Below are 22040 nucleotides of genomic sequence, written 5' to 3'. Positions count from 1 at the left end.
GCTACTAGAGGTGAGGCCTTACCAGCCCTGAGAGATGTTGAAAGAATTGCTTTGTGACTATTTCCTATGACACTTACACTTATGTATCCCAGCAGACTTTTTTCCCTTCACAAAATGAGCATAGGGGTTGATACATAACTCCACCTTTCCATCCAACTTCTGCCTAGCGAGTAGGTCCCCCATCTTGAAGGTGTGAATTAATCATTGACACTGCAGTATTGCACCTTGTACTTTTCCTTACTGAACTGCAGCCTGATTTTTAGAGTTTTTTGCTCACAAGTCCAATGCACCAAGATTATAAATTCTAATCCTTTCCTGCAAACTGTTTGCAGTTCCTCCTAACTTGGAGCCCTTAATGAGTTGATAAAAATACCTCAATCATTCAAAACCTGAATGAAAACGTTGACCAAGAGTGGATTCAAGATCTTTACAAAACATCAACTTTTGATTGTTTACTTGACAGACCAGTCAACTTTCCTCTACAAATACACCAGTCTAAGTCTGTTCTTGTTATATTTCCCACGTTACACATCATGTAATGGAAGTGAAAGGCAACTAACATTCCCAAAAGCTTATGGCTCCATTTGCTGAGAAACAAAGCGTTCACTCATTCATGGGTTAGATAAAATTTTCTTACGATATATGTGAAGATCCTATACTATGGACTTTTCTGTCCTTATTATGTAGGATACTTAAATTGATTGAAAACTTACACTAATCCAAGTTTATAAGAAACCTGGCTCATTTCCAAAGCTACATTTTCAAAAAATTCCATCCACAAGTCATAAGGGTACACAGCTCAAAACTAGTAAATAGACAAGGATTAGAATTACACACTCTTAAATGTAACGGAAGCAGGTAGCTTCTGTTTTCAATGTTTGGTGACATTAATGCAGTAATACTGAGTAACTGCTGACAATTAGCCAGAAGATGGAGCAGAGGTCTTGTAAGAAAATTACTCCCTGGTGGCAAAATATTGAAAATTCAATTACACTCTGTTTATTACAGGCCTACATTAGGAACTGCATTCATAATAAAGACCTTGATAATATACAAATTAATCGCAGCACAGGGGAGTGCTTTAGGAACTTTTTTACTCCTTGATGTTTTCTTCGATATTAAGTTTTTAATATATCCATAGACAAATTGAAATGCTTTCTATAAAGCTTTTCAACTAAAATTCTTTAAATACAATAGCATCGTATATGAATACTGTTCTGAAAGACAAGAATAATTCCATTACTTTGTCAGAATAAAACATGATTCAGACACCAATTATTAAAGCTTGGCCTTTAGGTGTTGTTCCATATCTGAAGGCTTACATTTGTGCTTCTAGGAAGTGTGCTATTTTCCATGCACTGTTAAAGTCTACAGCCTTTCATAGTTTTCTGTATATACTCCTATTTACATACATCAATACTTTCTTTCAGTTTTAGAAAAGCAAGGAACCTGGAGGCGTGCAGATATTAAGGATCAGTTTGAAATATAATTGAACAATCTAGTCCTCAATGTTCAGGTTATAGCTACTGCACATAATGTTCCCAAGAACAGTAGCCAGATATAAAGACATAAATTTATACTATGACAATGTATACTGGACTGTTGAATAATTTAGTTGCTGAATGAATTCAGTCAGCAGTTTGTTTAGCTTTTTAATAGTCTATTGCCTACTTTAAAGACTTTTAGTGGCAACCTCTTCAGCGTTTTAAACTAGTACATTTCAAATCTAGCTATGCACTTGTTGATTTTAATTGTGTTTTGCCAGTAAAAACAGTAAGACCTGTGATTTTAACTCCACTTCAGAATCAACACACTCTGTCTTCTTATTTAACTTAGTCTTACTGGCTGTTACTTGAAAAATGTAAACTCTATGAAAAGGACTGAACACATGCACAATATTCCACATAACGCTATAATTTTCTTTGAGAGAGAAACCTAAGGAATTCTGGTATTAAATAAGTGCACAAACATAGAGGATTGTACTGGAGTTTCATTACCAAATACTACTACAAAGAAGAGAGGAAACTTGATCCGAGCAGCCTATGCTCTTCAGTACTGACGCTTTCTTTGAATCCAGATAGTCTGACTCTCATTTGTAAAATCTTTTCACTTTAAGGAAGAAGTCCTTCTCTGAATCTACGAGGTACAAGACCTCTTAGTAGCGCTTGACCCGCCAACATTCAAGAGTGCCCACAGTGACTTCAGATTAGATGGGACCTTGGTTCTGTTATCCTGGGCAGACCAAGACAGCACAGGAGGTGACTGGTAGCAGCTCTGGTATTGGAAATTGGCTGGAACAGTAAGGAACCCTGCAGCCAAATGACTGCAGCCTCATCCCAGCTAAGCTTGGGCATTCCTCTGGCAATCAGAGGAAATACAGAAAGGAGTTTAGAATGATCCAAAAATAAAGGTATCTAGCAATAAATCCAATTCACAGCTAAGCAGAAATTATGACTTTGGTATCATCTTCTGTGGCAAATGAATCTTCCATAGGTGTCTCTCCCTAAAGACACCCACAAAAACCTCCTTCAGCAGCCATTCTCAAGTCATTACTTGGCTACTTTGAAAGTGTCAGATAAGTGCAGAATCCACAGAAACAGAGAGTTATGTGATAAGATCACTTTGTGAGATAGACTGCCTCCCAGCAGATGAGACGAATGAATGTTACATCCTTCTTGTTTCAGAGTCCTTTGGTTTTCAGGATTTGTTCTCTGAGGTCAGCACAAACGTGAGATGCGTAACACCACAATGTGGGATTGTATGACAAATCTCAGCTCTGGGAAGTGAGACTGGTAATTTTTGCCCATCTTAACATCACATCCCTTGTATCTGCTAGTTATGCAGTCTGCCTGGTGCATTTGATGCAAACAGTCACGATAAGGAAAACAGTGAAAAATTTCCACTTGTTCATTGAGTCCAGTGGCCAACCTAGGTCTTGTTCAGTAAAAGCAGTTTGATCCTTTTGCTTAGGTGCTACCCGGAAGAGAAGTACAAACTCCAATCCAGATACGTAGATGTGGCCAAAAACCAACCTCCAGACAAACCTGTAAATGCTGTAAGTGAAGTCTTGAAAGCATAATTACATATGCATGAGTGATTTAAGATCTACAACTACCCACATATTGCCCTCATAGGACTTGACTTTATCATCACCTGACAGGCAGGCACTGGCTGATCTGCAGGTCATCACAACTCCAACAAACTATCACCTAGAATAGCATTACAGATTATTTGTTATAGCTCTCAAGACATCCTAGTTGATGCTGCTTTACATGACTTCTGAGGATATCAGTCAGTCTACACATGGACTTGGTCCCTCTTCAAGTGTACTTCCATAACTGACAGATACCTTGTACCAGGCTCTCCGGAAAAATCCTTTTATTGATAGTTTATAGGCCATGCTGTGAATGTGAAATGCAGTATTTCTTGCAGGCTGAGAAGGTGGCCCAACAACACGCAAGTTAAAAAGCTGTGCGCACCAGTCTGGTAAATGGGAGGGTGGAGGTGAAGGCTAATCGGAAACCTATGGATTTTTTGAGTCTCCTCAAATGTAGACACCTGCAGGTTAAAGGCATCCTACATTTGAGAACAAGGAAATACCATTAACAGGAGCATTTTCTCTTAAATTCTACTGCTTCATCATCTGTGGCTCCTAGACAAAACAAAGAGGCCACTTCTCTGATTAGAGCAGGCTCTAAGGAGAGACAGGGAAGAAAACAGCACAGAAGACGCTGTGTTTAGCATGGTGTCAGAGCACTCCGAGAGAGAGCAAAGGAGCTCCAAAAGGCAATGCTCTGAGCAGACAGCGCTCCTACCTGTGCTGTCAAACCTGGCTTTGCTCCACAATACTACCAAATTTAGGGGAGCCATCCTTACTCTCATGCAGAAAACCAAACCCAGGAGGGAGAGCAAACATCATAAGCAGCAGTGATATGCACGTGACCGGTACTGTAATGGCAGGCGTGTGATGCCAGGTACTGTTCCAGCTGTCCCAGTACTACAGGGTTGGTATGAAGTCAGCTATGTTGGACCTTCTGTTACTGCTGGAAACTGAAGGCATCTTTTCCGTCAAACACTGAGGGAAAGGAGTCAAGTTTTGTCTCCTGCTCCATCCCATGCTTCTGCCTCTAGATTCAGCATGGTCTTTCTTCATGCCTACCTGTGATGTCAATAGCATAAGCGTCTGCCTAGCTTTCTGAGAATCAGGGGTGGTCCATGCTCTGGCATGTTCATTTTGTGCAGTGATGGAGTCTGGCTTGTGTACTTGATGACAAACTGTTCCCATGTTTTAGTTCTCATCTTTGAGAACGGAAAAGAGGGAAGAAAATAACATCATTCAAATCCGATGAGAACCACACAGGTTGCTGCAGAAGGTTGGTTTTAACTCCTCTCTCTCGTGATTTGGGCACCCTCCTGGAAAATAACAAGCGCACCAAGCACTGAAGTATGTGCTGCTCTACACAAGAGGAGACTGATACACTTGTACCCAGTTTCTGAAAAAGAAAAATTAAGCTACTGCAGAATGGATAAAATTTGAAGCCCCAGGTTGAACAGCCCTGAACAGGAAATAAGGATAAACATAAAAATGGTATTATACAGGAGTGTGAAAAGTGTCAGTACTGGATCAAAGTGTATTGATATAATCAAAAATCAAAAGCAGCAAGTCAGGAAGTTTGTAGCAATTTAGCCAAAGCTTGGACAAGAACACTGGCTTGGTTCTACCTTGCTATAACGGGAGGTCACATGTAACCAAAGAAAGGGCAATAAGATCTTCTCTACTTTTCTAATCTTGTACATATAAGTGAATAAGAAACATACAGCGATAGCAATTTGACACACTCTTGAAGAACACATGAAGTTACTCATATTTATTCAGAATATGCAAAATAAAGCATCTTAAAGATGTTTATAATTTCTGCAGTAGTTTTACTGCAATCTCATCTGAAATTATCAGAGATTGTCTAGATAGGCATCCACCTTATATTTTAAATTGGATAAAGGTTATAGTTTATTTGCAGGATTCAGAAATTCTTCAAAATTTAGAGTGATGCCTTTTGAAAGCTACTGCAAATTTATTTTATATATATACACGTATATATGTACAAACATACATTTGTACATACATACATAGATACACACACACAGTAAAAGACACCTAACCTTTTCAAAATTATCCAGTTCAAGCTACCACTGAGACATAGCAATCTAAAAGACTGGAGGGGGACCAAGGAAGAGTTAGGTGTTCTGATGGAAAATAACCATTATTATGCCCATTTGTAAGTAGGGAAACAAAATCGGAAAGATATACAGACACAAAAATGGGAAACAGCAAATTAGTGACCCAATCAGGATTTCAGTGCAGAGCCTCTGACTTCAAAGCAAATACTTTAAAGGCTTCCCACATGTGAAGTTCAGAAGAAATTGATAAGCCGAAAGTAAGTCACGGGAACTGGAGTGTTTAGCTGAGCTAACAGTTGTGCTTCAGTAATTACAAGTATGCAGGACACTGAGACTACACCTTACGCAGACTGCTCAGCACTGATACAGTACTAAATTTAATGGACATAATGAGCCATTATCATCACATCCAGGAGTGTGGTGCATTTTCTTTGATTATTTCCACTGACTATCCAAAACTCAAGCCCACTTAGCTTCTGAAGTCTGATGAGAGCACAGCCGGAGGTAACACAGACACAAAACAACTCATAAAAGATTAGGTCAGGCTTGATTTCACAAGGAAAAATAAAATAAGGCCATAATGAAACAAAAATAATTTTTTTAAAGGCAAAACAGGATAATCATACATTCTGTGTGAAAATGTATTAGAATGTTTGGCTTTTTTTAAAGCAGGTTTTGGAGAGGAGAATCATTGTTCCATAAGAGTAGGAACTATGCCGTATGATATACACATTCAGAAAGAATTTTTTTTAATACGACTATGAAATACTTTTTCTTCCATATATTTTAGTGTGCTATATTCAAAATCCACTTTAAAATGTTTTCCAGTCACAAGAAAAACTTTTTAAGTTTTAACTGATTCTGAGATAATCAGTAGTCCTACATGATTACTTTGAATTCACATTATGAACTAGGGTTTCTAGAACTAGCGGGGAATTGTGTATTCCTCAGGAGACAGCCTCTCTTATATTTACTGAGCTTAGATGTCTATCTTATTGAAAACAAATCAGAAATCTTGAGTCCAGTTCACGTTCCGGCCTCAACAAGGGTGCATTACAGTAGTTTTTTTTTTTTTTTAAAGGAATAATTTAGCAGGATATTTTTAATGCTTTTTCCATAACATTGAAATACCTCAGAAAAGAGGATGAAACAAATTCAATTGTGTAGACCTGATGAGCGGAAAAAATACACTCTGAACAAAGGCAAGCTGATTAACTTTTTCATAAAAATCAATATATTTGATACTGGAAAGAACAAAGAACTCTTAAGAAAACAAGTAAGAAATGAATTGGTGTTTTTGTTAAAGCAATCTGTTAACTTAAAGTACATAGATCCTGTTGCCACATTTTCAATATATTATAGTTGTAAAAATGTGTTCCCTAAGCCCCAGCAGGGCAAAGATGATTCCCTGGATAGGGAAAAAGTTATTGAACTATGAAAAGTGGACACCAGCTTTTTCTAGATAAGTTAACTCAGTACGGTTTTATATGATATGTTACATACAAAAACCAACAAATATACAAACAACAGCAAAGAACTCCAAATAACTATTCAATTTCGCTTTTCAAAAATTTGGCAGAGTATTTGTTACAACTAACATGGCACTTCAAAAACATACGTATACCCGACCAGATTGCACAGACTTAGATCTAAGCCTCACTGACAAAAAATGCTCAGGATGATGGGGACTCCAACATCCTTCTGGTTTAGGTGATGCAGAAAGGGGTACATCTTCCAAATTATTTAACTTCCAGAGCTCCTAAGAGCAGGCAGCAGAGGAAAGAAATCTTTTTTACCTAGCTGCTTATGAACCCAATTAAAAAGCAGCTACACGGCATTATCTAGATTGCAATGACTCCCACTTTTTAAAGACAAGAACCTATTTTCTTTAGGTATAATATGCCGCCTATTCAAAACTTGGCCTTACTGGAAGAAAGAAACATAACAGCTGAAAGAGCAAGAAGCGTTGTTTTTCCCATGGCCATGAACGAATGTTTCAGGCTAACCTACGGGGCTCAACTGGCAGGTGCGGCTATCTTCTGACAGCTTAAAAAAACTGCGGAGGAATGGCACAAATATATAAAACTGCCTTGACAGTATCAAGATGGCAGGTGGCAGTGGCATTCCAGGCAGCCTTGGCAGCATAAACCTCTGCAGCACTGGAAGCGGTAAGTATCCTCATGGCCCTGCGAACACGAAATTTATGAGTTGGACAGAGACTTGAGTGAGCTTAAGGAGATACAGAAAGAGAGTAATAAAAAACGAATTCCCGAGTTTATCTTCTGTCTGAGAGGTCACCAACAAGCAACGCTCGGGTGAAGCAGTCAGAGCCATTCCCTCCATCCTGAGGAGGCAGTCCCTTTGACTTTGACTCCAGGTTTGCTCCCTGTAGGAAGTCAAACAGGGCTGCATTTTTTATGTGATGGAGGTTGTTAGATATGAAAAACCACAGACATATGGACTCCCTCCCTGCTTGTTTCTACTCTTAACCTAATAGCCAGCAGATCCCAAGACATTCTCAATCAATTGCAGTTTGAGACGAGACGGGAACACTCGAAAAGACTTTGTCTCAAAAAAACAGTATTCTTACAAACTGTCCCCCAGAAAATGACTAGCATGGTATGAATTAAATCAGTGTGTGCTGCTGTCTACCAGATCCGGAAACCTTTAAAATACATTTTCATGTATTAATATAAAGAACTGATGTTGAATTTAAATGACAACTTGGAATCTCAGAGCTTTTCTTTAGGAACTAAAAAGCTTGTGGCTTATAGGTTCTCCCCAGTGCTCAGCACTCCCTGCTGCATTGTGACAGAGCTCATCTCAGTTTTCAATTAAAAACAGAAAGGAAATGAGTGGTAAAAAAAAGTTATAACCTCAAAAACATAAACCAATTTGTACATCCATCCATTTCTTCTCAGCAGCATCTACACACCATAGGACAGATACAAACGCTGTACAAAGCACAGGGGGAAGACTTCTAGTACTGGGATTTCTGGTAAGATCCCCCATTTGTTTATAGTTGTGACTGGAATCAATGAAAGACAGCTGAGGCAAAGTATAGCTAATCTAATGAGCAAATGCGCGTCTGGGAACAATGGGCTTTTATACTCAAACTAACTTTTATATCAAGTCCTGTGAACTTAGTCAACATTCTCTATTTTGATTTGCTTTTTCTGGGAAAGATTTTCCATAGCACTTATATGTTTTAGGAGCACAAATTCTGCTATAGTGCACGAGGATTTGAGCTTCGAATTTCTAGGGCGCTTTTCACAATACTGCTTTAACTGTGAAATGGAAAAAAAACAAGCATTACCTTCTGTCTTCTAACTACTCTGATATGAGCTAGAAGGAATATCACATACAACAATACTGTCCCTACATGAACTCCTCATTTTCCTAAGGCTCAAGAGGCTAATATAGCCTTATCATGACTTCAGGTCAAAAGATTGAGTCTAATGGACCAATGGAAAGAATTAATTTCAGAGCTCACAACCCTTAATTGAGAACAGACGGTGCCTAGTCCCTATAAATTTAAAATCTGGGGCCTGTTAACAAAAGCATCTAATCTCATCTCAATTGCCATGAGCAGCCAGGACCCAGCAATATTGAGTTTAGAAAACAATATAAAAACCTCCCAGAACTCCACTGGAAGCAAACAAGCAGCAAAGACTGATAATGAAAAAGATGTCATATGTTCTTTGTAGCTAAAGTAGTTAAGGGAATGAGCAGCAGAATTCCCTGCTGAGTGCAGCTTTTAAGCAATTTTAAATATATCTTCTTATAGAACATACGGCAATCATGCAATGAAGAACTTAGCAGCTCAAACAATTCTAGTTAACTGTGCGGAAGGAAACTGGATACTATCCATCTAAACAAATATCAATGATAAAGATTGTTTCTTTCAAAGTCGTTCTGACCTGGATATCTTGGAAACCTTAAAAATTCAAAAGTGCTTCAAAGATTATAAATCATTTTGACATATTCAATATCCATCTTCAAAAACAGGCAGAAAAGACAACTCTGAAACCTTCTCCAAGAATTTAGTTTTGCCAAAAAGGATATTAGACTTCTAATTTCTGCTATGTTTATACAAACTACAGAGGTGGCCAATACAGTTTGGAGTCAGTCAAACCTACAACAAAATCAATTCAAATTTTGTACGGTGTCAAAGCAACCCAAATTCTTTAGACCATCTGCCACGGGTGCAGACTGAGACTCCACAGCATTCATTAGTCACCAGCAATTACGTAACATATTTTATTCATAACTATAAAGCAACTTATAGAAGTAAGCTTTTCATTTTTGCATTTTTTCCCCAATTTTCTCATTTTGCATTTATGAAAACCTTGCCACAGGGGAAAAAAAAAAAAAAAGGCATTTCTCCAGCATACAGTAGGTCAGAGGCAGAGTGCATAACAACAGAATAACATCTCTTTGCCTGTGGTCATGACTGCATATAGATTCACTGTGGAAATGCTTTACAGTTTCTGGATCATTTGGAGAAGTAGAAACCTGTCTTCAAGACTGTATGTTTAAACCATAACAAAACCACGTGCATAAGCTGTGAAAATATCACTGCAAGAAAAAGTTCTGTAAGCATAACCATATATATGCATGCATAACCATATACCTACACATACATGTGTATATATTTGACCAAGGAGGACAAAAAAAATAATCAAAATGTAGTCAGAGTTGTCAGTCTGGTATCACTTTTTTACTCTGTATTGGCCTGACAATCTGAAACAAGAATGCTTCCAGTCAGTTAACTCCTTTTATGTTGCAAGTACTGCACAGGAGGTGGAAATGCCTAGAGTCTGTCTCAGATGCATCTGGTCAGCCACCACAGTACCCAAGAGAGAGATTCACCAGTAGCAGCCCAGGCCTAGCACAGTAACTGCATAGGACCTTCAGACCCAAAACCTGACAGATACCACGGATGCCCTAACAGAAGATACAAGAGACATGTCTTTTAACCATTTCAGTATAACTAACTTCATTCACAATTACTCAACACTATCCCTCATCACCCCTTTCCTAACTCTTATACTGCTCTTTTACAATTGTGAAGTAAAAAAAATGGAAGGAAGATATAAGTCTTTTGCAAATTTTCAAGTATTTTGTAGAATCCTGAACTAACCCACAATGATCATAGCAGGCAAAGGCTCTTCCACTGAGAAGTTATCAAGTATGAAGTTGTGTATACACATATTTATATATGCACACATGCACCCCTACACACATGTAGGTATATAGGAAATGAAGGAAGTGGTGCCTGGGAAACCAGCATTACATGTAAACTGTAGATGTATATTGTAGATGACTTTTCCAGTGTTTAAGTGCTTTCATCTGACAACGAACCAGACAATCCCACAGCTCTGACAGATTTTTATTTTCGCTTTTATTCCAGTGATAATTACATCAATAAACCTGATTCAGCAAATCTGTTCCTCTCTAATTCGTTAATTAAAACAATTTACTGCTACCACTGTGATTTTTTCCAAGGACATCAAAAACACTTTCCAAATCAAAATAGCAGAGATCATCAGTTTATAGATGCGCAAAGCATGGTTTGCTTTCATGTCAACCTCATAATCAAAAGAACACTTACAACTCAAACAGAAAAGAGCTGCTGTCTTTTTAAGACTTCCTTGTGTAAGCACATCCAAAAGAACACATTTTGTTTAGGAGAACTGAACAGCAATATTTGTACAGCAGCCTTAAAATGAGTGTGTGTGGGGGGAATCTAGAAGTTAACCGTGTACAATTAGAAGAATGGGACAAGATATAAGTAGCAATAAAGTTACAAAGCAACATTTCTACGTGCTTCATTTTCTCAACACAATGTTTCTGGTTTATTAATATTTTTATTTTGCCTTCTTCACATTAAAATGAATGATAAAATAACTGACTCAGAAAAAGTCAGAAAGGAACCAAAGTAGTTCTTTAGTCCATCCTCTTTCACAGAATAGGGCTGAGAAAAACTAAACTGATATTCTAAAAATGTTTTTGAAAATATGCTACGTGATGAAATAATCACATGTTTCTCAGCAATTTCTTCCACTGAGCTATCCCTGGACTTCCACCATTCTCCTCTTTGCTATTTACATTGCTTGCTTCTTGTCCTGTCTGCAGCGCATATGGGCAGCAGGCAACCTTTAAAAAGGCAGCAAGATCTTCGCCCGTGCTAGAGAGTAGAGAACTCTCTCAATCATTTCTAAAGTCATATGTTTTAAACCTCTAATCGTTCTTGCTGGCAGCCAACTGCTAGCCTAGAGAAAAGACATTTTCCCCAAAATGAATCCCCAAAGCAGCCACAGTAGTTCTGTCTTAGCGCTGCTGAGTGCGCTAGTGGGATTATTTCAGGAGCACTATATACCAGAAATACGTTACAAGGCTGTGGAAGAAACCCTCACATTCCCACAGAAAATACAGCTGACACATGTTTGCGATCCACTATGCCCTGCAGCAGAAGGCTGCCCAGGGCCTGGGCAGAAACATTCGGTGGCCCTGCAGGGCTGTGGATGGGAGAGCCAAAGCTCAGCCACCGCTGAAACAGGCAAGGGCTACAGAAGACATAAGAAGGGTTTCCACAGGTACATTGGCAGAAAAAGACAGACCGAAAAATGCAGGCTGCTGATGACAGGGCTCCTAGTGACAAAGGACATCCACATGCCTTCTTTGCTTTGGCCTTTACTTGTCAGGGTCTGCTCTCAGGTCTCCCAGGTCAGTGCCAAGAGAGTCTGGGGGAGCAAAGCACAGCCTCTGTAGGGGAAGACTGTGCCTTTAGGCCCTATTTCAAGAAACCAGGTGTATATAAGTCTGCGGGACCAGATAGGAGACATCCACAGGTGCTCACAGAGCTGGCCAATGCAAGGCCACTCTGTATTCTTCAAACGGTCATGGCAATGGAATGAAGTTCCTGATGACTTTTAAAAGAGAAATGTCATGTTATCTTCAAGAAGGGGAAAGAGTATGTGGGAACTAGAGACAGTCAGCCTCACCCCAACTGCCCAGGGAAGACTATGGAACAAATACGGCTGGAGTACTCCTGGAGCCCTGTCAAGGCACATGGAGGATAAGTAACTGGGAACAGTCAGCACAGATTTACCAAGAGCAAATCAGACCCAAAGCGACTGCTTTCCATGACGAGATGACTGACTCAGTGGACAAAGACAAGGCAAACAACACCACCTACTCTCCTTTTAGCAAGGCTTTCAACATGGTCTCCCACAGTATCCTGGTGGCCAAGCTGGAGAGAGATGTACTGGATGGGTGGGCTACAAAGTGCAATAGGCAGAAAATTGGCTGGATCATCAGGCTCAAAGAATACTGCCTTCAAAAACCAGTGGCTAGCCAATATTATGGCGTTGCTCACGGTTAGTTCAGCCTGAAGAGAAGGACAAAGGTATAAATCTAACTTTTGTCTTCTGCTACCCAAGGGGTGACTATAGAAAGACAGAGCTAAACTTTTGTTGGAAGGAAGTAAAAGGACAAAGAGGTAAGGTCAGAGATTGCAGCAAGAGAAATTGTGAACAGACATAAGGAAAAAAAAAATCACAACGAGGGCGGTTAGGCACTGGATCTCTGGTGCCCAGAGATGATGCAGAATCTCCATTCTTGGAAATTTTCAAAACTCAACTGGACAAGGCTTTGAGCAACCTCATCTAACTTAAAGTCAGCCCAGCTTTAAGCAGATGGTTAGACCAGATAACCTCAAAAGGGCCCTTACAAGCTGAATTATTCTATGATTCTCCAAAGGACTGATCTAGCAGCTTGTCTTCCTCACATTTTTGAAATTTGATTATTGTTACTTATATGTAGGTCCTTGCACTTTATTTATTGAACTGTGCTTTTTCATCTGAAATTATTTCTTCAGTCTCTCATCCTACCCTTTAAAGTGTATGCAATTTTTTCCAGGTTGCAATGTTCTATTATATTATCCAAGCCGTTACGAAAATCTATGATATGCTATGTGGAATCCTATTTGATTCAACTTGCCAGTTCATGAAATACTGATAATCATTCTTTACACGTTATTCCAATAAGCTGTATATTTATCTTGCAGAAATTAACCTGGACCATGCATCTCTATATACAGAATGTCAGGACTGAGACAGCGTCAGAAGCCTTATTAATGTCAAAATACCTATTACTGTCAGCATCTGCTGCTTGTTCCCTACCAAGAAGTGGCTTATACTGTCACAGAAGGAAGTCAGTACAGCTCGATAAGATCCATTCAGAACAAACACATGCTCATTGTTACAAAGCACAAACTTTCTTTTTTATTTTTTGTTCTAGGATATTTCTTGTCTAACTGATTAGACAGGTCCTTCATCCCCTCTGCCTTCCCTCTGGCCCTTCTTAAGTCTTCAATGATTTCTTCAAAGAGGAATCATTAAAAGCTCAGAGGCTGTAGGTATTGTATACGTGTGTGTGTATACATACATTTTATATATATATAAAATATATATATAAATATATATATAATGTATGTATACACACACGTGTGCATAGGATGTATTTTATTTACTTCAGTAGCCTCTAACCCTTTACTAATGGTGTAAAGGTTAGCTCTGTGGTCAGTTACCCAGGTAGCAAATGCTGAAGCAAAAACAACCACAAGAAAACATATCAGCAATGTGTTATCAGTCTTCCTTCACTGTTGAGTAACAAATCAACTCTTTCTTTCCCATCTTCTTAGCATTCATGGTTCTCTACAAGTCTTTACTCTCCTGCTGATTATGTCTCATAATTATATTTATATGCCTCAAACTTCCCAGTTGTGTCTCTGCAAACTTTTATTACTCTCTTCCTCAGAAATCTGACCTTGCTTCCCATTTTCTATGTGGTTCTTCCTTGAAATTCAGATCTCTGAAGAAATCCTAAGCTACGCCATCTCTTTCACCATTCCCTCTCATTAGAAGGGCTTGGATTTATGACCCTGACAACCAGAAGTGAATTCTCCTGAAATCTCCTTCTTAGATTTGGTTTTCTATACAGACCTCAGTTTTGATTTTATTGTGGTCACTGTCATTAAGCCTACAGTTCCTGTGCATACGAAGGTTTTCAGGGAGTCTCATCCTCCAACCTTTTTGGCTTGACATTCTGTACTAGACTCCCATCATGAAAGCACTATCAAGACAATCTTTTGGAATCTCACACACCTTTCCTAAACATCAAGTTCAGTGATACTCAAACCTCTGAAATCCAGGAGATCCATAAAAGTTATTGGAAAAAGGTCAACTTAACTGTTCCCTCTTACAGCTCCCACTAGCCGAGGGAATCACCAACATGAATATCAATTGCATTAACTGTGAATGCTAGGAAAGTTTACTGAAATACATCTGCAGACCTGCAATCATAATACAACACAATCTGAAAAGTGGCATAACTACAGAAAAATTGTGATAATATTGTAGAAAACCAGGGATGATGACTCTTTCAGTTCCATGTGTCTGTAACCAAAGAAAAATATGTATGCCTATTTACTTATTGAGTATTATTTCAGAGCTGAGTTCTGTCAACAGTAAAACAGACTGATTTCCTGATCATGAAATTTCTTAGCAGCAAAGCAGGATTTAAGAGATATTGGCATGCTTAATGAGAGGTAGATAATTGCTAGATGGAATACTGTGGGTAAGAGTAAAGAAGCTGTAAATGGTGGTATGGCAGTAAGGTGAATATTAATCCATCAGATATGTGGCTGTTTTTGGTAAGTAGGCTCAGCATTTGCCTAGCAGGTACAAAGCAGCTCATACTCAGCAGAGCTCATCTGAAAATCAAGTTCTGTCTTAGCATTAAAAAAAAAAAAAAAAGATGTTAAACAGGTGAAAATGTGTAACACTACTTCCTGAACAATGTGCATTATTTAAGAATGCAGAGTTCAAGTATGTGTTATAGATGTATTGGGTTAGAGAGAGCAGATTTAAGATGTCTTGACAAATATCTTACCAATGTTATTTCCTGGTTTTCAGAGATCTGAATGCCAGTAAATTCACCATTCTGGAAGGATAAGAGAGTATTAGGTTCACAAGAATACTATCTACAGAAACCGGCTGAAGATGGAGAGGAAGCAAGGAGATGCCCAAGTAGCTGATTAGCTTGATAATTTCTCTTTACAGAAATCCTCAGCAACAGGAGACCAAATTTCAAACCATTGATCTACTCGACTCGAAATGATGACCTGAGGCCATGATCTCAAGTTCCCCTCTCCCTTTCTTCTTCTCTTTATTCTGCTACATCCTAATCTCCTCTGGTCTTCTAACAAATCCCCACTGGTGCAAAACTTTCACTAAAAAACAGAAATCCAACATTCTAGCTCCATCGGAACTATTTTACGCATACCAGAGAAGAATAGTTCTTAGCTAGTCTTTGTGGATGTGGGCGCAGTCAACCAGATGGCATGGATCTATCCAAAAAACCTAACTCTCTTTCCATGAAGCACTCTCGATACGGCTTCCAAAGGGAGAGAAGGTGGCATGGACTTGCTCAAGCCTTAAATGAGTGACTAAAATCTTTTCAGAAACAATTATTACCACAGCTTGAGCTTCAGGCCTGTGCAAGTATAAACAAAACCGGTAATAGCTGTGAACTTTACAAAAAAAATAAAAACATAATTCAGTCAGGAGCTGCATTTGAGGAAAAACTTAGCTCTAACAACCTTATGTTTTGACTATTATCATTTTGATGTCTCCTGAGATCATGGATAGCAGTTTAATGGATTTAAAAACAATTCAAATAAATAGGTGGCTTCTAAGATACCTTAAGCTTCAAATGGCCCTTTTGCTTAAAAGGTCAGTATTTGTTTATCTACAGAAGAGCTTCTATTTTGCTAGAATATTTATCAATTTTAAAGGACAAACTTTAGTAGCCTCAGCACAAATTAACAACAAAAAGTTACCGGCAAGCATCTAAAAGATGAGCTGCTTGAATTTCAAAGCTGCAGCTCCTAGAACGATTAATAACAAATTTCTTCTTACAGCATTTATGAAATATGAATGCACGCATGTTGTGCTGATGCATTCCCAAATAACATGTTCTTTTTATCTCATTTTGCCTCCAAGAGAACTTGCAAGTGAAATAGGGAAGAAAGCATGAGAAAAACATGCATGCTTATTGTGCTCCAATTGAGACATCATATTGTACATAATCTGGGCAACCTAGCAGCGTCAACAGATGCAAGTTCTCCTTTTGGGAGGCTAACATGACAAATCTATCAGTACATGATGCCAAAAGTCATATGTGGAATCTGAATGAGAGCCTCGGTGTAAAGAAAAACATTTCTCTTTGGAATGATTTACCTAGCAGTAACCCAGGACCTTGAGGTGAGAATGCATCTATATTCTCTATGTTTGGAAAACAGTTCTAATGTTTTCTAAAAAAATTCTGCTGGTATTCATAATGTTATTAGTATAGTTAAAATTTTATCATTTAATCATTTACAACAGATGTTGTAAAGAAACTTCTAATCCTGCCAATATTATGCACAAATTTAGGTGGCTTTAGCAAGCTCTTTAGACACGCACTGCTGAGGCCTCAACGAACAAAAGTTAACATCTTCAACAAATTCTATTTACACATATTCACTGTAACTATGCAACTAAACAGAATTTTGCCTTTCTGAAGGAGATATTGTCTACTATGATTTCTGAAGAGCAAATATACATAACAGTTATAAGAAAAGAAAACATGCCAAATCTTTTCCCTCCCCAACAGGGAAAGGATAGGAAAAAAAAATGCCACAAGAACAACCCAAGCACATTCAACAGATAGTTATAATTCTGAGTTCGTAAACCCGTCGGATAAATTCTCACCATCATAAGTAGATCCAATAACCCCAGTGAGGTCTGCTTGTGGTAATGCACTACTTAAAATAGTGACTAGTACGCCTGGGTGAACAGTCTGTGTCACTTGCAGAACTGGGCCCTTCGAGGTGAGCAAACTAGGTTCTGGTGTTGTGTTGGGTTTTGATCATCGCAACCCTTAGTTCCTTATCTACTTTAGATGCAAGTCTCTTGCATAGAAAGGCATTTACTTGTAAAACAGTTCAACTGAAATTCAGTCAGGAAGCTTTCAAGCACAGGAAAGGGGGATGAAGTGCATAGGACAGACACCTTGTAAATCTAGCTTTCATTTCAAAGCCTGATCCGATTTGTCAGGCTAGCACAGCTATTAATTTTAGGCCATAAATTACCAGAACTCAAACTTGCAGTTTGGTCCTTAGATTGGGGAATGTGTGTGCCAGGATGATATTGTATCCCTGGTTTAAATTATATTTTCTGTTCTATTGTGAGCACTTAACACACCGAGTTCCAACTATACGTAAAAAGTCACTTCTTGGCTGAATCTCCCATGTTCAGTGGAAATAAAATTCATAGAAAAATGCCAAAGAAGATTAAGTTTTTCACCGCTTGTGTAACATCTCCATTGAAACGGAGACCCATGACATGGTCCAAGTTATATATGTTTCATAAACCCAGGGGACCTTCAAGCCATCAAAATTTCATTAGCCTCACAGCAGTCCTAGCACCTTCTTAAGTTGGACTGCTGGCCTCCCTATCAATAAATAAATCAACTGTAATCCTTTTCAGTGACTAAACTTTTCTTTGAAGTTGTATCTAAAACATTAGACACTCCTCTTGCATAATTTCAACCAGTGCAGAATGTCTTTCCTAACGTTTTTGCGGTTTTCTCACACATTAAAAATAAAACATCCCTTACGGAGGGAGTTTTGGCATCTTGTAATCAGACATTTTGCTATTTTTGAAATTCTAAAAGTTTATTAAAAAGTGTATCTAAAAATATTATATTTCTGAAGCAGTCATCTCCTTGGTACTGAAGAATTTCCTTAAACAGCTGTATCTTTACACATCTTTTTAAAGATCATTAACCCGGGGTTTTACAAAACACTTGAGGGAGTCTGTTTCAGCATGGACCTTTCAGAAGGAAAATTGCAGGACTACCCAACAACTTATTTTAGATCATTTTGCAGCAGAGAGATCACGACTCATGCAACAGAATCTCCACTTCCAAAAGGAGACAGGCAAATGCTCCTATCAGCCTCTGTCAAAACTTCCCTCCGCCTCAAAACAATTTTTCCAAATATAAGACAAGAGAGTCCTGGACGTGAAGGGCTGTCTGCTCAGGCACCACAAAGTGTTAATCCCAACACAAAAAGCTGAATCCCATTCGAGATAGCCATCCCGCACAGATGTCTTCAGTTGGGACCAACCACCAGGGAAAGGCAACGAGTATGCGTAATACCAACATATAGCTTTGGTTGTCGTATCAAACTGAAAGCAAAATAATTAACAGGCAGGGTAACACATCACTGCTTCTAGCTTAAAATAAATATCTACTTTTTTTTTTTTTTAAAAGGATCATAATTCATACACACCCACATTGCCCTTTGCCACAACGTGATACAGCTGTACCCACAGGATGGTAATAAAATTGCCCTTGCTATTGTACAGCTGACAGGTTTAGTAAATTAATAAAAATGAAGTGCAGACAACCAGGCAATAGCCATCTCTCTAATTTTCATTTTTACTCATTTTTCTTTATTCCTCTTCTGAATTTGTCATATACGATGTCATAAAGTTAACAAAATAATCATATTTTAATTCTAGTAAAGCTGCAAATCCTCTGCAAATGTAAAGAAGTTAAAGATCAAAGGTTTTCTAAGATCCATGTGTTCAGCATTTAACACCATGTCAGGTTCAATTCACAACCTCAAGTTGGGGTAAGAAATTTTGAAAAGCTTTAAAAATAAATCAGGCAATTGTATTAGCCTCTTTTCATTTAAAGACTAAGCCTTAAATACAATGGTCACATCCCCACATCCTACAAAGTTGCTGTTTAGATTTCTTGTGGATTTTAATTGCACAGTAATCCAGTCCCCCGGGCACATCAAAGGACACACTTCCCTCTTTACCACAATTTCAATTGCTCTCATCAACCAGTAAGTTTAAAGCACGATCAGATTTGGTTTTCAGTCACTTGAGCCTTGTTAATAAACTATTCTTTGTGCTCACTCATCCATTCTCAGATTGCGCAACTTCTCTGAGATGTCTTAGAGAGGAATTTACAAAGGCATCTTCGATTGCAAGCTGGCCTTGGGGACAAACTTTATCACCACTTACTTTGCTACTCCACAAAGGATAACAGGTGACATGGCCCTAGATAAGTCAGGGCTAATCTTTTTTGTCATTAAATTCTTTTTCAAAACTACAGTTAAAACATCACACCCACAGCTTGCATAATTTAGGACTGCTACTGAATAGCGTCTTTTCTGGGGGTGAAAGGGACAAAACAAACAGATACATACTTCAAGGTCAATCCTTGAATTCTCACTGATTTGAAGTTATCAAGTGTCAAAAAAACAAAAAGAGCATATAAAACATCGATTTATATACGTGCATATGTGTAAGAACTTACCATTCTCACTGTCGGACTTGTTTTCGTGTTCGGTATCAGTCAGAGTGAGGGCTGAGTTGGAACGGCTCGATAGACAGGAACTGCGCCCTGACTTGACCCCCCTGCCCCAAAGTCTCATGGCATGCTCTGGAGACATCACTCCTTCATTTTCAGTATCAGCATCTGACCCTGCACTCATAGAGTAACCTCTGTGGGGGAGCCCCATTTCCGCACAAAACGCCAGTCCTCGACGAGTTGCTGGTTCACAAACTCCTAACTGCCTTAGGGTAAAATTCTGTCCTGATTAGGGGAAAAAGAGATAACAAAAGGTGAGAATGTTTTTTGGTTGTTTTTTTTTTTCCATCTTTTAAAGAAGCTAAAAATAAAATTTCTTCATGTGTGTAATTGTCTCAGGTATCGCACAAGGTGTTTTGTCAAGACTCCACATGTATTACGATCAAGTGGATGCTTTTGTCTCTAGCTCTCTGCAGAGCCCCTTTTCATTCTTCCTACTTTGGCACTGTTTTGTCAACTGCTTAAACACATCAAAAGTGTTCTTAGGTAGGGAAGAAACATAACAGAACCTGTAAACTAAGGAAAGCCAATTCAGCACATGAAAGGATTAAAAATAAATGACAGCCTTTTTTCACTTTTCAAAAACCTGAAAGCAGTAACAAGGTATTTGTCAGGGTTATCTCTTTTTGTCCTGGCTAGAGGCCTAAACAATGGGATATTTTCCCATCCAGATGTCACCCATTATGGCAAGGGAAAAAAAGTTTAAGCGGGAAGAGGACTTGGATCCTTCTGCCCTATTTTAATGCAGGAATATAAACGAATAGGAATGCTTCCAATCACTAACTGCAAGACTACAGTAAGTTGCCATTTTTCATCTCTCGGTATTTTGAGAAACATTTCAGGCTTTTACTGGTGAAGCAAAGTCTGTATATTTTAAATAGACTTTTAGCCTCTGTTTTGGGGCAGAGCAAGAGACATAAGTGAATCCCAAATGATTGTATTAATAAATTAGGTGCAATAAACCCAGGACACTTCAATAACTTAAAGTGTCTAAATTATGTGACACTCAAGAATTACTGCCTTTTTAATGGCTATGTCTTCATCCTGCTTTTATGTCTACAGATTTAAGACATTTTATGATATACAGACATTTGGCATGCTCATTTGCATGACTATACCCATAATGCATTTTTCACTCTAAGCTCCCTGCTATATCATAGCTCGGGGAACAAATTAGAGCAGGTATTCATTTTTGTTAGCCACATTCTGATAGGAAACCTAATTTCACCAAAATTAGACACTCGCTTAAAAAAAAAAAAAATACATGTTGTTAAGATTGTTAAAGCTCATAATGCAACAAGAACAAACACCTACTAATTAGAAAGTAAAAGAATTGGAAAAGTGTGAATACAGAAGTGTAAATAATCCCTGAAATATTAAGAGCTAATGCCGTGACCATTGACTAGTTTCTAGAGAACCAGTTAATTACTTTATTGCTGCGGTCATTTGCAGCTGTCGCGGTAGTTTCTTCTCAGTCAGAACTGAGAATGGATTCTGACAAGGACTTTCATGAATAATGAAAATCAGTTACTATAATTAGGTACAAATCCAACTATATTATGCAACTGTGAATAAATATCTGAACTAAAATGCAGCTGGGGACATAAATATAAAAGCAGTAAACATCTAAGACGATGACTGAACTGTGTGAAGGTTGTAAGAACAGTGGATGAGCACCATGCATGCTGATAGTACCTTGTCATTTTAAAAACTGTAATATCTTGTGAATTCTCAGGTTTTGCGAGATGTGAAACTAATATGAGAAGCAAAACAAGCCAAAAAAAGTGCCTAGTGATAGCAGAATCCAAGCAGAGCATAACACAGTGCCTAAAATGCATATTATTTAGCATTTTGGTAAATATCCTGAGTGACAGCCTAGAACACTGTTTTTATCTTTGATACATTATTATGAGAATTGACATCTTTAAACAGTTTTCTAAAGTCAGGACTTTGTGTCCTGAATTTACGTATGCCTCTGTACCTATATACAAAATGTACATACAATTGTGCATGCAGCACCGTATCAGTTACAAGAACCCAAACAGCGCCCTGGGAAGCAAAACGGAGAGCAAAGAGTTATTTTTAACTGAAGGCAACGTTACTTGAGTCAGTAACAAAACTGCCATTGACTTCAATGCTACAAGGTTTAAGATGTTATACCTCAGGTTTCTGTAACTGCCTTTAGAGGTCTGGGCCTAGAGGGACAGAGACATTGCCTCTTGAGCTATAATTACAGCACCCAGCTGGAGAGTACAGCAATCTGCAACTACTCAGCCAGCCTGCAAAAGCTAGGGACGAGGCTCTGCAGCACAGGGCTCTGTGCTTGCCTGAATGCATGGACCACCTCCTTGCACTCAGAGAATCAT

The 22040-nt window shown here is 38.5% G+C and overlaps 1 protein-coding gene across 2 annotated transcripts in view; it reads right to left on the bottom strand.

Moving 5' to 3' along the window:
• TENM3 (teneurin transmembrane protein 3) overlaps positions 1-22040 on the bottom strand; it is a 1330030-nt gene that overhangs the window by 294936 nt on the left and 1013054 nt on the right. For both annotated transcript variants that reach the window (XM_068942557.1, XM_068942559.1), the window contains one exon: positions 19621-19899. In XM_068942557.1, coding sequence (XP_068798658.1) covers positions 19621-19899 — 279 coding nt within the window. The remainder of the gene's footprint in view (positions 1-19620; positions 19900-22040) is intronic.

Source organism: Struthio camelus, chromosome 4 (genome assembly GCF_040807025.1).
Source record: "Struthio camelus isolate bStrCam1 chromosome 4, bStrCam1.hap1, whole genome shotgun sequence".
In the NCBI taxonomy this organism is placed as follows: Eukaryota; Metazoa; Chordata; class Aves; order Struthioniformes; family Struthionidae; genus Struthio; species Struthio camelus.
Note: the sequence above shows the minus strand (reverse complement) of the source record. Positions and strands in the feature narration are given on the sequence as shown.